The sequence below is a fragment of the Stomoxys calcitrans genome, chromosome 1 (genome assembly GCF_963082655.1).
Source record: "Stomoxys calcitrans chromosome 1, idStoCalc2.1, whole genome shotgun sequence".
Taxonomy (NCBI): domain Eukaryota; kingdom Metazoa; phylum Arthropoda; class Insecta; order Diptera; family Muscidae; genus Stomoxys; species Stomoxys calcitrans.
Genome location: NC_081552.1, coordinates 203,088,505 through 203,106,633, shown reverse-complemented (window position 1 = coordinate 203,106,633; position 18,129 = coordinate 203,088,505). Strand labels below are relative to the sequence as shown.

General features: G+C 40.1%; 1 protein-coding gene across 1 annotated transcript in view; it reads left to right on the top strand.

The window, feature by feature from the left end:
* The first annotated feature begins 2,483 nt into the window (after positions 1-2,483).
* LOC106086587 (trafficking protein particle complex subunit 11) overlaps positions 2,484-18,129 on the top strand; it is a 55,229-nt gene continuing 39,583 nt past the window's right edge. The window contains exons 1-11 of the mRNA XM_013251327.2: positions 2,484-3,074; positions 3,146-3,549; positions 5,057-5,240; positions 5,309-5,539; positions 5,606-5,745; positions 5,807-5,982; positions 6,058-6,191; positions 9,567-9,774; positions 9,844-10,034; positions 10,105-10,509; positions 10,726-10,877. Of these exons, the coding sequence (XP_013106781.1) occupies positions 2,932-3,074; positions 3,146-3,549; positions 5,057-5,240; positions 5,309-5,539; positions 5,606-5,745; positions 5,807-5,982; positions 6,058-6,191; positions 9,567-9,774; positions 9,844-10,034; positions 10,105-10,509; positions 10,726-10,877 (2,368 nt within the window). The 5' untranslated portion in view covers positions 2,484-2,931. The remainder of the gene's footprint in view (positions 3,075-3,145; positions 3,550-5,056; positions 5,241-5,308; positions 5,540-5,605; positions 5,746-5,806; positions 5,983-6,057; positions 6,192-9,566; positions 9,775-9,843; positions 10,035-10,104; positions 10,510-10,725; positions 10,878-18,129) is intronic.

The window sequence follows — 18,129 nt, the reverse complement described above, 5'->3', positions numbered from 1 at the left end:
CAGTTTCTTGACATAGTGCTAACATGGATAAGCGGATAAGACAGCGCCGTATTGGTGCTTACCTCCTACTCTCTTGTTGTTGTTGTAGCAGTTTATTGTGTTATATCTTTCGTCTGCTTGATTCTGTTAAGTGTCAAGACCCAGGAACTCTGCGACTAAGATGGGGTGCGTCCACAGGGATCTAGGTCTGAGTCGAGTGGGTCTGGCCGAGCAGTTAAACAGGTGACGTGCATCGTGCGGTCCCTGGTTACATTTGGGACATACATCTTGTACGTCGGCATCAATCCTTGCTCTGTATGAGTTGAGGCGGATGCATCTAATAATTGAGTCAGAACTACTCTGGTTTGCGGGGGAGTTAAATTTCTTCAAGTGCAATGGGAGGCGGTCGTTTTCCAAGGACTACATTTACTCGGTAGTCAATTACCGCATCTGCTACCGTGTCTGCATGAATGTTGTCTAGACCTGCTTGATATGCCGCTTGATCTAGAGGTTCTCTCTTGTAGCGCTGAATCTAACTCTCTAGATCATTTAGATCTACCTTAAGGCTTCTGGGCGGTAGATACCTATCCACAAGATGATGATTTGGATGGTCTCTGCGATAACAGCCCAAAAGGTATTGCTTAGACAGCATGTATTTATGTCTTCGCACTGGTAGGATCTTTGTCTCCTGATGAAGGTGGTCCACATGAGAACTGAGAAGACAACCCGTCGCAGATCTGAATATTATTCCACTGCGTGTCACAAAGTCGACGAGACCATCGGGCGCGGCATAACTCACCACAGACCGCCCAATTGCTTTGTATGTGGTCAACCAGGTTTTTTTGTCTGCACCCCAAGTGCTGCTAGCAAGTGATTTGAGGACCTTGTTTCTACATTTGACTTTATCGCGAATTGCTGTGGCATGTGGGGAGAATGTGTAAGAGCTGTCAAATGTAGCGGGGTTACTCCGCCCATTTTCCAGACATCGGGAACTATAAGAGTGTTCAAAGACAGGTTGAGGACAGTAGTAAGGTACTCAACTCCAGGTGAATCCAGATTCTTCAACATCAATGAACAGATTTCGTCGGGGCCCAACGCCTTAGATGATTTGGCGCCACGGATGACATTCGTAACTTCGCCCACGGTAAATTGTGATGGCTGTCCGTCGGCTCGGAGACCACGGATACGGCGAATGGTTCTCCTCCTTGCCCTGTCACGCTCGGGATGCACAAGAAATTGACGGTTGAACAACCTGGTGCATGTCTTCGGATCAGTCACGGTTACTTCCCCAAAAGCGACAGAGGTCCTGTCATCCCATCTACCGGGGTTCGAAAGTGACTTAACAGTAGACCACAGCTTACCTAAACCGGTGCCTAAGTTACATTGCTCCAAGTGTTCCGGCCACAAATTCCGCCTATGTTCGTTGACAACCCTGTATATTTCCAGATTCAGCTCGCTGATTCTGGGGTTAGTTGGGTCCATACAACGAATCCCATCACGCTCGTCTGCGAGTACCACTGCCTGCGTCGGGAAATCGGGTCGCACTTGGGGTATTCTACCGGCTGGTATAAAGCGAGCGGCTGCTGCGTTAATGATGTCTCGGAGTTTCTTTCGGCAACTAGCACATCCAAGAGGAGTGGCAGTTCACTGAAGCGGCGATCTAAAGCCAGCCCAATCGGCGTTATTCTGATTGATAAACGTCCGGCACTCAGAGGTTATGAAGTCGGGTGGTCGGTCGATGGCGAGAATTATAGGGAGGTGGTCTGACCCCAGAGAGATGACGGCTTACGAGGATACGTCACTCAGGAGATTAGGAGATGCAATGAAAATGTCTGGCGAGCTGCTGCACCTCCTCGTAATCCTAGTGGGGGCATCCGTCGATCAGCTTGATGACGGATTGCACCATATGATTTGTGGTTGTTGTACAAATGAGACCACCTTTAATTATTTCGCAATGAGATAAATCGTAGAATAGAAGAATGACAGTTTCCTAAAAATACATTTTAGGTTTTAAAATTTCTTCAAACTTCAAATTTTATCAGCTGACACGAAAACGGAACATAAAATTTAGTTTTTACTGAATTCTACTTTCCGGTTACTATGGACAGACGTTCGATAATCATTTGCATGTGTTTTTAGCTATGGTTAAGCACCTTGGACATTTCGCAGCGTTCGGGTCTGTGTACAAAAAAAGATCTTGCTTCCCAAAGTAAGTTTGCCAACAATCTTTACACCTACATGCAAGAATGTGGTTAACAATAAAAGAAACAACACCCACACTATTGTTTATTACAAAAAAATTAAAAGCCACAGTCTTGGAAAATGTAGTTCAAATGTGTTAGTGTTAGTCACTGGCCCACAAAGTGAACATATTTTTAATGGCGCTAAAAAACGTCGTTATTATACAGCACACTGGCAAAGTTGATAACACTGTGTTAACAGCTGTGCGGAATGTCATTAGCAAGAAGAGTGTCAGAGAATGGAAATGACAGAACGACAAATTGACAATAGGACTGCCAGGTGCCTCAAATTGATTGGCCACAGAGTTAGAGTATTCGCAAACGTTAAGAAAAAAATATAGGATTTCTGTTAGCCCCAAGACAAAAGTCTTGTCGTTATCCCATGTTTTGTTAGAAAACTGTTTAATTGTTGAACAAAGTTACCTTAAAAGAAAGTTGAAGCAACTGTAAAACACAATAAACGATTTTTCTTTTAATTCGAAACTCTGAAGGCTGTGCCCATTGTCATTTTCCTTTTGTCAACATAGTGTCTTGTCGGCCGATACTTTGTTGTTGCAGTTGTTATTGTATTAGAGGAATACATTTTGGGGCGAAAGTGAGGCTTTTATGCCACCGATTGGTTGACTCCCACCAAATTTTGTGGGGTTCACATCAAAAGTACAACATCATCGTAACTAACGTAGAAAAAAAAGCATAAAAATTCTATGTAAACATGAGTATTGACTCGACCGCTTTACCTTCGGAGCTTTTAGTGGCCCCACAGCCTCTTATTGGTTTGTGTGGTCTTGATGTGAACCGCAATGCAGTACATAAAACCATATGGGATGCATTCAGCAGTAATCGCAAGGCTGAAAGGTAAACCTAATACTTGTGGATCTTGTGATAAAAGCATTTCGTTAACCTTTACTGTTTGTTTCTTTTTGTAGAGCCTCTGTTCAATTCAAACTGCTTCCAAATAATTATGACTTTCCAGTGGCCAAACCGAAAAGAAATTCCTATGAATGGTATCATCCCAAGGGAATTCTTAAACGAAATTGGATGTTAAAACACCTACACGTTCTTCCAGCAGTGGTTGTTCTCTTTCAAGATATCGAATGGAATGATGCTCAATGGACCGAAAAACAGTTGCAATGTGCTGCTCTTTTACAGGGCTTAAAAAATGCCTTGCAGGAACGCAATACCCGCATATGTTTGGTGCTTTTACAGGAGTCGCCGCCTCTACCGCCAGGCGAGGACATGTTAGCCTCAGAGAGGGCTGCCAGCCTTACCACAGCATGTGGTATCAATAGCAAAATGTTGTTTATCTTGGCCCATACAGAACATTTAGTGGGTAAGTGGAAGGATACTTTCAAAAGACTGAAAAAGTACAATTCTGATGACATCTTCGTCTATGAAGTTTTTTATGGTATGTATTTTATACCACTGTTGTCATAGAAGTCTCGGCAATTAAAGACCGATTGTTATTTCTCGCCTTCTCTTTTCTCAATCACATAAATTCTTCACACAAAATAAGGCAAATTTCTTGCTCCTGCTAGTATTTAAGGCGTTCAGTTATTTTGGCGTCTATAAAAAAAGAGCCCACTGGTCTTTTTCTACTTTCATACAAAGCAAAGCATTGGGAAAAAATGTGAAAATTATGTTTTTTTTTTAACTACACTAAGATATAATTTCTTACCTGTATCTAGAAAGTAAAATAGCGGTCAGCGAACATAAGCGTTTTGGCTATAGCACTTGTTTTATTGCAACTTCATTGAAGTATTTGTAAGCTGTGGTCTACTGTAAACTCAGCCTGAAACCCGGAAAAGGTAGAAAATGGGACCTCAGTCCCTTTTGGTGACGTAGCAGCCGTCGTCTTCGTTGTAGCCACATTTTCATGTGGAGGTGGCGATCCTCGTCAATTCGCCTTATCATATCGAGCATCATAGGCACTCAGTATTTGTTTAAGAGCCGGTGCCGCCCGGGCTCTCACTGAGACTCTCAGCTCGATACCGCTGATCGTTCGCGATTGCCGTTGCAGCTACTCCGTATGGAGCATTCCACTATCCGCAACCTGTGGACGCACCCGGTAGCTCGCAGCTAAGCTTCTCATGACAGCAATGAACACCACACAAATGGGAGCTCAATGTTCCAGCCTGTGTGGAGCTCACAGCTATCCCATGTCGGGGTGACGTAGCAGTTACTTATTCAAACAGAAGCGCCAGATTGTTCAACCGATTGTTGTTTATTGAGCATCCGCCAAAAAGATAGGACGAGAAGGAGAACCATTCGTGTGGCCAACCATCACAATTTACAGTGAATGATGTTGCAAACTTAACCAGCAGACGAAAAAAATTTTTCGTAGCAGAAGTTCTCGACACGATTAATTTTACCGAAGTCTGGAAAATGGGCAGTGATACCGCTACTGCTTGCTAAAAAAGTATTAGAACAGCCAAGAGACTGGAAATACTATGTACTCCTACTGAGCACTGGTACAAAATTATCAAGTGCTGTTCATCGGATATCATTTTTTTACTGCAACGTCGGATGGCGAGATATTGTGTATAGAAATAAAGGAATAAAATTCCCTAGAATGAAACAGGCTGCTGGCCAATGTGGAGTGATATCTTCAGCACAGTGTGGAGGCAAAATTGGCGCATATGTTTCCATGAAATTTTCTCTAAAGACAAAATTTCCATTAAATTTGATCTAAAGACAAAATTTCCATGAAATTTTCTCTAAAGACAAAATTTCCATAATAATGTTTCTAAAGTCAAAATTTTCAGGGATTTTTTTTGGTTAAAATTTTATGAAGTAAATTGTCTCTATTTTTCTTCTATACGTTTGTTTATATCTTCCAGGTTATGTATTACGCCTTGAATCAGCTTTTGTGGACATGGCTCAGTCTTATTACACCTTGATGTCTAAACGTATACGCACCCATAGAGACCAACTGACGGCAGCCCATACCACTTTAAAAATAAGACATCAGTTTAAATTGGGATTCGTAGCAGAAATTCGTCAGGATTTTAGCACAGCGTTGAAGTAAATTTTTTATCATATTGATATAAATATTCTCTTTTTAATTGTTATCTTTAACATCTATCATATAGACATTATACACAATCGTACACAACGTTGGATGAGCTACGCATTAACGATGGAAATAATTTAGAAATTAAAACTGTGGCTGGTTTCTTAAATTATAAAATTTGCCGTTTGATGTTCAAACTGAAAGTGCCCAGAGATTCGATAAACCATTTCATAAGTCACATTGATAAGTATAAAAATCGTGTGGGTTTCAAAGATTTACTATTCGAGCATTATGCATGGTTAAGTACGCAGTAAGTATTTTTTTTTTTTTCCGAAATTTCATATACAATTTGCAAATAATATTTATTTCCTCTCAGACATTTTGTTTTTGCCGAACTATTTTGTGAAGCTATTAAAAATGGTTTGCCAGCCTTGCAAACACAACACCCTGGCATTTACTTTCATAAAGCTGCTGAATATATACAAAAGCGAAAAGAAGCATTTCAACAAAGCAATGGTGAGTTAGTGATAGATCCATTTTCCATAAAAATCTTTCTAATTTTCTGCTACATTTTCAGGTCCTTCGACGCCTACAGAGTCACCACCACCAACTAATTTTAATGGCCAAAGCAATAACATAACCTCGCTTTATACCGAATATTTCGGCATAAGATCTATGAAGTCTGGGGAACCTCTTTCGGAGCAACAAATTAATGCTCTCATAAGAGAAAACGAAAAACTTTACAATCATTCGGTATGGTTTCTTAAATGAATAGCAATCGGAAAAAAATCTAAAATTGTTTTTACATTTCGTCTTTGATTCTTTTAGAGTTCCATTATCAATCTGCTAAGTTTGGCTATGGCTCAATTTAAAATATACAAGTGTTTAAGGTTCCGCAAAAAATTGGCCATTGACATGGCCGATGAGTACTTTAAGAGTGGTGATCATAGCAAAGCCTTAACGTAAGTTATTTCCCATTGATTATGTAGATGAAGAACTGTTATTTTACAATTTTAAAAAAGGTTGTTTGTTAACCATATATTGCAAATTTTGTTCATGAACATTCCACTAAGGAACTGGGGCAAACTTCTCACATATCAGTGAGTGCAGTCCAATTCAAGTTTTAAGCTCAATGATAAGAGGCCTGCTTTTTATAGCCAAGTCCGAACGGCGTGCTGCAGTGCGACATCTCTTTGAAGAGAAGTTTTTCATGGCATAGTACCTCACAAATGTTGCCAGTATTAGGAGGGGAAAACCACCGCTGAAATTGGTCTCGCCAGGATTCGAACCCAGGCGTTCAGCGTCATAGGCGGACTTGCCAACCTCTGCGCTACGGTGGCCATATATTAGTGACAAGTACAATTCTAAAGAAGATTTGCGGTTAGAATCTTGAATTTGATCTCAATGTTTATCTTTAGGACGTAAGAGCTGCGCAATCCGAATTGAATGTGACACCACTGCAACAATTGATTGAACGTTAAATCGTGACCTGGCGTGAATGAATATCTAGACCATATTCAATAATAATAATAATAATCGTGACCTGTCGTGAATCACGATTATTATTGGGTTGCCCAAAAAGTAATTGCGGATTTTTTAAAAGAAAGTAAATGCATTTTTAATAAAATTTAGAATGAACTTTAATCAAATATACTTTTTTTACACTTTTTTTCTAAAGCAAGCTAAAAATAACAGCTGATTACCGACACAAGAAAGAATGCAATTACAGAGTCACAAGCCGTTGAAAAAATTTGTCAACGCCGACTATATGAAAAATCCGCAATTACAACCCAATATTATTATTATTGGTAGAACGGATGATGAAAGTGTTTCAACCACCCAATTCCGCTTATGCTCGTTGAATATCTTGTTTAGTTCTAGATTCAGCTCACTGATTCTGTGGTAAGTGGGGTCTGTGAAACGAAATCCATCACACTCGTCTGCGATTACCACTGCTTGTACCGGGAAATTGGGCCGCACTTGGGGTATTCAGCCGGCTAGTATAAAGCGAGCGGCTGCTGCGTTAATGATGTCTCGGAATTTCCTCTCGGCAACTAGAACATTTCAGGGGGTGTCAACTCACTGAAGCGGCGATTGGTTGTTGTTGTTGTAGCAGTTTGTTGTGTTCTATCTTTCGTCTGCTTGATTCTGTTGAGTGTCAAGATCCAGGAACTCTGTGACTAAGATGGGGTGCGTCCAGAGGGATCTAGGTCTGAGTCGAGTTGGTTTGGCTGGGCAGTTAAACAGGTGACGTGTATCGTGTGGTGCCTGGTCACAAACGGGACATACATCTTGCACGTCGGCATCAATCCTTGCTCTGTAGAGGTTGAGGCGGCAGCATCTGCCGGAATGTAAGACCTTTCATTTGATTGGTAAAAGTCCGGCGCACCGATGTTATGAAGTCGGGCGGTCGGTCGATGGTGAGAATTATGGGGAGGTGGTCTGATTCCAAAGTAATAACGGCTTGCCCGGGAACGTCACTCAGGATATCAGGAGAGTGGAAATGGGGGCATCATCGTTCACCATGCAAACCGTGGAGTTTTTAAGCTACTGCTTTGCCAAAGCTATGCTCCGCTGGTGGCATTAATTCTCCTAGAACAAGGCGATTATGGCCAGACAATAGGCCACTAATGACGGGCATGGAAACTTGGCCATTAATTGGGACAAAATAACCAACCGGTATATACACGTTTTAAAGCTCTATTTCGGCATTACCAGACTTGAATACTTTCCCACATTCCATATAGGGGTCGCTAGCGTCAGGCGCAGGCGATTTGGGTCTATACTGCACAGATTGGTATGCCACAATGCATGCGTGATAACTGCGCAGATAACAGGTGTTGGTCAGCTATGTCTCCTGGATAGCTGCAACCAATATCTTACTTCGGGGACCATTGCAATGCATTTGCAAGAAAGATACACTTCCCGGCACTGGCCGGCATTCATGGACTAGGGTGTAGAGTTGGTAAACTATCAATAACCGCAACATTCGATATTTTCGATAGTTTTAATAATAAATATCGATAGTATCGATACTATCGTTAATTTCCCATCACCAATATTTCAAACGCAAATGAGAAGTAAAAATCAGGAGATCGATTTACCACCAAATAAAACCAAGGTAAATAAAGTCAGTTGGAAGTCATAAGAGCAATCTACAAAATGTTGGGCTAATCGGATGAAAATTGCGCCCTCTATAGGCGCGATGTATCTGAAAGAATACATTCAGTGTTGGATTGTTTATTTTTGTCTAGTTTCGCAAATTATTTTAATTTTAATAAAAAAATTAAAAATCGATAGTGCCATCGATATTTTGCCAGCCCTACTAAGGTGTTGCTGTTGCGTATATTACCGAATGGCAGAAGTCGGAGGGGTCACATAGTCCGACGATAAGGCGACGGTGATAGCTTGTGACGTAAGGAACTGGTTACACCTCACCGACACCGATCGATGATGGAGGCGGTTCTGACAAACCGAACAGAACCAGGATCCGGGGTTCTTTCCAATCCTGGCACGCACCAGAAGTGTGTGGAGAAGTCATTTCGGGATGTGCCTCTCCCATGACAACCAGGAGAACAACAAGTGAAGTTCTCCTGGTAATTTGCTTCTATAAAAATCGTATCTAGCCTCTCTTCCATCGAAAAAAAATAATTTCTAGGCATTTTAGTAACGCCTTTACCATTCCATCGTACTTCCTATACATCAGTTTTATTAGTCATGGCCCGGCACGGGGTAGCTATGAGTATCACACAGGCTGGAACATTAGCTCCAATCTGTTTGGTGTTCTTCGTTATCATGAGAAGCTTAGTTGGAAGCTACCGGGTGCGTGTACAGGAATCCTTCATGCGGATAATGGAATTCTTCATACGGAGTAGCGTCAACGACTGTAGTTGACGCTACTCCGGATAAACAACGGTAACAAGTGGAGAGTCTCAGTGAGAGGCCGGATGACACTGGCTCTTGCTTAAATACTTAGTGCCTATGATGCTCGATACGACAAGGCGAGTTATTGGCGCCTTTAAATAACCAATGGCCATCCTGTTCCCGCGACGATCGGTCGTATAGACTGGAACGAGCTTGCCCGCCTATAAGAGCTTGACGAGGATCGCCACCTCCACGTGCAAATGTGGCTACAACAACAACATATTGGTCTCCGTTTTTGCTAGAGTTCGGAGGCCTTAACTGTGCGTAAAAGGGCGACCTTCAGATGAATGTCACTAATCACAATCGTTTATTAGCGGATAAACCTGCAGGACCCCCTCCCTCGCGTACCAATTATTTCGAAAAAAATTGGAAAAAATGTTTTTTAACTTTCATTCTCATTCTCTTGATTCCAGCTTATATTCCTTAATGTTACCCGATTATCGACAAGACAAATGGTGTTCTTTATTTTCGGATGTTTTGCTGAAGACCATGAAATGTGCTCTGCTCTCAGGTTCAGTGGGTGATTTTATATCCTGCAGTCTAGAAGCCTTATCATGCAAGATCAAATACACACCCAATGAACGCATAATGGTCTTGGAGAATCTATGGAAAGTTTTACATGTAAGACAGTTCGTTATTCTAGGCAATAGTCATGTCTGAACTAATCGTTTAACTGATTTGATTACAAAGGGTGAAGCACCAGTGCCTCAAAATCAAAATGCTCCAGAAGTGCGAACGCTGTGGGAGGAGTCATTGAAAAAAGTCAAGAGTCCCCTACCCATAGATCTGGACAAATTAACTGAACTTTTGGAAATTTGTACAACATTTGAGAAAATCGAGATTAAAAACGATGATATCATCAAATTGAATGTAATTTTAAGGTATGTATGCAGATATGTTCATAATTTTAACCATTTATGCTTATTCGCCTTTTCTTTTCTCTCCACACAGGCTACAAACTGATGTTCCCATTAAAATTCGTAACCTTCAAGTAATAATCACCGATGGCAGCAACAACTATAAGCTGCAGCCTACACAATATGCAAAATACTTTGATCTTGTGGCTTTGCGTAAACACAACGATCCAGCGACCAATGCCTATCAGCCCTATGAGGCAAATCTTAAATTGGAACCAACGTTCTACCACAGCTTCCTGTTTACCACAGAGGCTCAACAATTCTTGGAAAATACTCAATTGCGTGTGGTGCGCATAGAAACATTTGTGGGGACGGATAACTTCTCGATGCAATTGTGCAAAAGTGCACCGTATACGAACAATGCCTTCCGCTACCACAATCGGAATCGTGATTTAGATGATAATATCATAATTAATCCAATTTGTTATATTGCTCCGACGTAGGTCATTTCGTTTATATGTTGCATTGTATCTAGGAAGAGTTCCATTATTATTTGTTTTTTAACTACATACGTTACAGTTATTTTGTAGTCGTCATATATGCATATGTAGCTGTCTGTATTTATTTTAAATATTTTTGCATTTTTATTATTTTTTCCCTTTGTCTGGCTTCTATATTAATGTAATTTTTTCGTTTTTTTTTAATTTCTTTACAGATTCCATTTAGTCACGCAATGCAATCTCGGCACCGAAACAATGCTGGTGAATGAATACTATATGGCGACAATAACCATTACCAATCCCTATAATGTGTTTGTAACGGGTATAGCTTTGAGCATTAGTGTGCCAAATAACTTAAAAAATAAAGGTAAGTGACATTTATTTAAATTTATCAGACTTAAAATTAAGGCCTCCACTAACATACCAATAAAAAAGTAAAAATTCATTAAATTCGGCCGTGCCGAAATTAAATAAGTAAACCACCTTTTGTCATAATCCGTAGAAAAAAGCATAATTTATGCCCCCATAGCAGCTATATCGAGATATGGTCCGATTTGGACCAAATTCGGTACGGACATCGAGATGTCTAATAAATTCAAGTCACTGTTCAATATTGGTCTTGTTGGCAGCTATATTCAAATATAGACCTATCTGAACCATATAAGACACGGATGTCGAAAAGCCTAACATAAGTCGCTGTGTGAAATTTCAGCGAAATCGGAATATGGGGCGAAGACCTTAAATCGAGAGATCGGTCAGCTATATCCAAATCTGGACTGATATGAACCAAATTGGAGATGAATGTCAAAGGCCTTACACAACTCACTGTCCCAAATTTCAGCCAAATTGGACAATAAATGAGCCTTTTATGGAGCCAAAACTTTAAATCGAGAGATCGTCCTATTGGCAGCAATATCCAAATCTGGACCGATCTGAACCAATTGAAAAAAAATGTCGAAAGGCCTAATTCAACGAACTGTCCCAATTTTCGGCGAAATCGGACAAAAAATGCGCCCTTCATGGGTCCAAGACCTAAAATCAAGGTGAGATCGGTCCATATGGCAGGTACATCCAAATCTGGACCGATCTAGGCCAAATTGAAGAAGGATGTCGAAGGGCCTGACACAACTCACTGTCCCAAATTTCGGCAAAATCGGACAGTAAATGCGCATTTTATGGGCCCAAAACCTTAAATCGAGAGATCGGTCTATATGGCAGCTATATCCAAATTTGGACCGATCTGGGCCAAATTAAAAAAAGATGTCGAAGGGCCCAATACAACTCACTATCCCAAATTTCAGTGAAAATAAATGCGCCTTTTATGGGCCCAAGACCGTAAATCTAGAGATCGGTCTATATGGCAGCTATATCCAAGTTTGGACCGATCTGGGCCAAATTGGAGAAGGATGTCAAAGGGCCTAACACAACTCACTGTCCCAAATTTCAGCGAAATCGGACAATAAATTCGCCTTTTATGCGGCGCATTTATATCTAAATTCAGGCCGATATGGGCCAAATTGAAAAAAGATGTCGAACGGCTTAACACAATCCACTGTCCCAAATTTCAGGGAAATCGGACAATAAATGCGCCTTTTATGGGCCCAAGATCTTAAATCGAGAGATCAGTCTATATGGCAGCTATATCCAAATTTGAACAGACCTGGGCCAAATTGGAGAAGAATGTCGAAGGACCTAACAGAATCCACTGTCCCAAATTTCAGCGAAATCAGACAATAAATGCGCTTTTTATGGGCCCAAGACCTTAAATTGTGAGATCGGTCTATATGGCAGCTTTGTCCAAATCTGGACCGATCTCGGCCGAACTTGGCCTAACACAACTCACTGTCCCAAACATCGGCAAAATCGAATAATAGATGTAGCCTTCAATTGGCAGATCGGTCAATATGGGGGCTATATCTAGTTGTAGTCCGATATAGCCCATCTTCAAACTTAACCTGCCTATGGACAAAAAAGGAATCTGGGCAAAGTTTCAGCTCAATATCTCTATTTTTAAAGACAGAAAGACGTACAGACGGACGGACATGACTATATCGTCTAAGATTTTTACGAATATCAAGCATATATATACTTTATAGGGTCGGAAAAAAATATTTTGATGTATTGCAAACGGAGTGACAAAATGAATATACCCCCCTCTTTCGGTGGTGGGTATAAAAATAGTAAAAAGGTAGAAAAATTACATTGTGACGACATTTTAGATAGAAATTTTCTTCTTTTTATATATAAAAATCAATTTGTGTTTGTCGGTTTGTTTGTTTGTTCCGTATAGACTCAAAACCGGTTGAACCGATTACCTTGAAATTTTCACAAATTGTGTAGGTTGGTCTGGAAGGAAACGTAGGCTATATAATTTTTTGATATCGGAGGCGGACCGTCCTCCTTACCCTAAAGGAAGTACTACCCGAAAATAAAAGTGAACCGATCGGGACAATATGGAACTCAAATGAAAGGTATTCAAGAGTAGAGTGCAAATTTCATATTAAAAATTGGGTCCATATAACTGGGAGCCGCCCAACTCCAAATCCCCCTAAAATAGGTTTATTGGATGGTAATGACAATATGAGATTCAAATGAAAGGTATTCGGGAATAGATTGCGGATAGGGGCTGAAGGTCAGGAACAGACTTTAAAATTTTTAGATATCGTAAGGGGGCGAACCCTTCCCCGTTCCCCAAAAACAGGACACGCAATGAAAAGTGGACAGATAATGACAATATGAGTATCAAATGAAAGGTATTGGAGAATAGAATGCAAATATGGTATTATTCCTGGGTCCAAGTACCCAGGAAGTCGCCCTTACCCCAAAACCCCTCCAAGCAGACGAATTGAACGCTCATATCAATATGGGGCTCACATGAAAGGAAATCAGATCGAAGTATAGGGGGTCACACCAACCCCCCGAAATCGCCCCAAGTGGACATATTTACCAATTATGACTATATGGGTCTCGGTTTGTTGTTTGACTCAAAAACGGCTAAACCAATTTTCTTACAAATTTCACGGATTGTGTAGGTTGGTCTGTAAGAAAACATAGGCTATATAATTTTTTGATATCGTGTAGGGGCGGACCATCCCCCATACCTCAAAAGCACCACCCAAAATCAAAAGTTGGCCGATAGGCACAATATGGGTATGAAATGAAAGTTATTAGAGACTAGAAAACGTATATCGTATTAAAATTTTTGGGTCCAAGGTCCCAGCGGTCCGTCCCAACCCCAAAACTCATCGAAACAGATATATTCGACGTTCATGTCAATATGGGACTCAAATAAAAAGTATCTGAAAATAGATTACAAATATGGCATATACAATTAGGTCCAAGTAATGGGAGGTCCCCCCAAATGCCCGAAAAGGGCACATTAGCCGACCATGGCTATACGAGACTTAAAGGAAATGTATTTGCGAGTAGTTATAGTATTTGGAGGTAGTAGTAGGTGGCGCTTTTTCTCCTAAAAATACGTCAAATAGGTTCATTGACCCATTTTGACAATATGGGACTCAAATGAAAGGTATTTTGAAGCCAAGTGTTTGGGGATACGCCCTAAAGCATTCCCTAAACTGAACTTTATTTCCGACCATGCCAATATGGAGCCCAAATCAACGGTATTTAGGAGTAATGATCGAATTTGATATCTATTTTCAGGGCAAAGTGCCTGTGGGCGCTCCATCCCCAAAACACCCTTCAAACGGCTCACGTTTACTGACCATGGCAATATGGGTATCAAATTAAAGTGATTTGGGAGTGAAACACAAATTTAATATCGATATTTGAGTCGAAATGTCTGAGGTGCCATCCCTCACCCTCAAACAGAACTTGTTTACCGATCATGCCAATATGGGGCTCATATAAACTGTATTTAAAAGTTGAGCACGAAGCTTATATTTACTTTAAGGGCGGGTGGCCACCCGCAAAATACTCCGTAAACAAGAAATATTTCAAAAGTGGTAATATAGGACTCAAAGGAAAGGCATTTGGAAATAGAGTGAAATTTTGCCCATGAACCGAGCAGGGGCAAGCTTGTCCAACATCAATGAGTACTTTCCGATTCAAGTTTAAACTCAATGATAAGGCACCTTTTTTTATAGCTAAGTCCGTACGGCGTGCCACAGTGCGACACCTCATTGGGGAGAATTTACATTACCATGCATGACATGGTACCTCGCAAATTTTGACAAAATTTCCTATAGAAATGAAATTTTGACAAAATTTCCTATAGAAATGAAATTTTGACAAAATTTCCTATAGAAATGAAATTTTGACAAAATTTCCTATAGAAATGAAATTTCGACAAAATTTCTATAGAAATGAAATTTCGACAAAATTTCTATAGAAATGAAATTTTGACAAAATTTCCTATAGAAATGAAATTGTGACAAAATGTCCTATAGAAATAAAATTTTTACAAAATTTCCTATAGAAATGAAATTTTGACAAAATGTCCTATAGAAATAAAATTTTTACAAATTTTTTATAAATTGTGAAATAAAACTAAAACATGTATGACTATAACATTTACTTGTATCCAAATCTTTTCACCAATTCAATTCTAAATTCTCATTGCATTTTTTATAAACTCCCTAACAAAAGCAATATTCGTGTAGACTCCAGGGTAATTTCTGCGGGCACAACCCACTCCAAATGAGACAATACCGCAAAGCTCTCCCCTATGTACCAAAGGTCCTCCGGAATCTCCCGCGCATGAATCTTTAACTCCTGGTACCGATGCGCACATCATTGTTCGAGTTAGTCTCAACAATTGGCTATAATTTCTCCGACAGTTATTTCTCGATTTAAGCGTTACTTGAACGGTGCGCAACTGTCGTGGCGGCGTGAATGCGTTTTCATTTGTTAGACCCCAGCCAGAAACTTTCAGTCGATGGTTGCGTCTTAATCGATGAGAGCACAATGGAATAGGTCTAATATTCTTGCCATATAATGGTCTGTACAGCTTGAGCACAGCTACATCCATATGAATAGTTTGCATATTGAAGCCATTGGGTATGGTCATTCTTTTAACAGATCGCCTTATACCCCTCTGATAGGTGTAGGTAGCTCCAGCGTGTACATAAAAATCGTTTCTACGTAAGCCATCCAGGCAATGGGCAGCCGTTACCACATATTGTCTGGCCACCAGTGTCCCACCACAAAACACCTGGCCATTTCTTAAACGAAGTGATACAATATATTTTGTTGTCCGAATAGTTGTTTTATGCCCACCAACTATGCGATGATTGATGTCATCAGCCCACACTAGATGCTGACATATGAACACAGAGAGTAGTGTCTGAAAAATTAATTTTGGTAACTGTGCCATTTGGTAACTTTGGCAACTGATGTTGTTCGTTGGGGCTGCTTACGACTGTCTAAGTACTTCATTATTGTAATGTTCTTTATACATGGGCTTGGTAAATTTGGATCAGTGGTCTTGGTTAATATTTGTTCAGGTGTTGGGGAGATCCATACCAATTTATGGTTTTTATGTCAATAGGTCTCTGCCGTCGTGTGGCAATGTCATGGTACAATATCTAAGGTAATACACATTTATAAATCAATGTGAAACATTTAAAGTGTAAAGCGGATAGGTAGATGACATTGTTATATTTTTATGTTACCTTGAAAAACTAAGCATTATATTTGTATCTTTAATGAAAATATCATTAAAATATTATCTTTACAGGAAATTTCGTTCAAACTTTGTGTTAAGAGAAAATTTCTATGGAAATGTTAAAATTTTTTGGAAATTTTTGTAAAAATTAAACTTTTCACAAAATTTTGTCAAAATTGCAGTTTTTAGGGAATTTTGTCAAAATTTCATTTCTATAGGAAATTTTGTCAAAATTTCATTTCTATAGGAAATTTTGTCAAAATTTCATTTCTATAGGAAATTTTGTCAAAATTTCATTTCTGTAAGATATTTCGTGAAATTTTAATTCCTATAGGAAATTCTGTCAAAATTTCATTCCTATATCAAATTTTCTCAAAGTTAATTTCCATAGGAAATTTTGTAAAATTTCACTTTAATGCTAAATTTTGTGTCAAATATTAATTTTTATGGGTAACTAGCTGAACGCGGCCCGCTCTGCTGCGCCTTAAGTTTGGATGTTAGATGTACTCCATTCTTAAAAACTGAATTAGACCTCGATATTCTCATGAGGATTTTGGGAGTGGGAAGAGCCCAGGTTGGTGGTTAGTGGGTTTAGGGTGTGGACCCCCAGAAATGCGGTCCCGAATGTGGGTATCAATTTCGTGCTCTACTCCCAAATACCTTTCATTTGAGCCCCAAATTACCATGGTCGGTAAATATGTATGCCGGATTTAGGAGCATACATATTTACCGACCCCTGTTTAGGGGGTGTTTTGCGGAAGGGATGGTCTCGAAAGCGGGTATCAATTACTTGCCCTAATCCTCAATACCTTTCATTTGAGCCATGTATATATGGGCTCTTTTGGAGAGTGGGATGGTCCCCAAACACTTAGCCCTGAAAAAATATTAGCATGGTGCTCTACTTTCAAAGATCAGACCAAACACTTGGTCTCAATTGGATATCAAATTCGTTTTCTCATCACAAACACCTTTTTTTATTGCAATAGTCAGCAAATATGTCTGGTTTGGGGAATGGGTCCTAAAAACTATCAACATCATGCTCCACTGTCTTTGAGCCCCAAATTGTCATAGTGAACAAATTCGTTCTATTTGGTGGTTTTTGTACCCACCACCGAAGTATGGGGGTATATTTATTTTATCATTCCGTTTGCAACACATCTAAATATCCATTTCCTACCCTATAAAGTGTATATATTCCTGATCAGCGTAAAAATCTAAGATGATCTAGCCATGTCCGTCCGTCTGTCTGTTGAAATCACGCTACAGTCTTTAGAAATAGAAATATTGAGCTGAAACTTTGCACAGATTGTTTTTTTGTCCATAAGCAGATGAAGTTCGAAGATGGGCTATATCGGACTATATCTTGATATAGCCCCCACATAGACCGATCGCCGATTTGGGGTCTTGGCCCATAAATGCCACATTTATTATTCGTTTTGCTGAAATTTGGGACAGTGAGTTGTGTTAGGCCAGTCGACATCCTTCTTCAATTTGGCCCAGCCAGGTCCAGATTTGAATATAGCTGCTATATAGACCGATCTCTCGATTTAATGTCTTCGGCCCATAAAAGGCGCATTTATTGTCCGATGTCGCCGAAATTTGGGACATTGAGTTTTGTTAGGCCCCTCGATATCTTTCTGCAATATGGCACAGATCGGTTCAGATTTGGATGTAGCTGCCATATAGGTCGATCTCTAGGTTTAAGGTCTTCGGCCCATAAGAGGCGCATTTATTGTTCGATTTCGCCAACATTTGGGACAATTTGGCCAAGATTGGTCCAGATTTGGATATAGCTGCCATATAGACCGATCGCTCGATTTAAGGTCTTGGGCCCATAAAAGACATTTATTGTCCTAACTCGCCGAATTTTGGGACAGTGAGTTGTTAGGCCCTTCGGCCCAGATCGGTTCAATTTGGCCCAGATCGGTTCAGATTTGGATGTAGCTGCCATATAGACCGATCTCTCGATTTAAAGTCTTGGCCCCACAAGAGG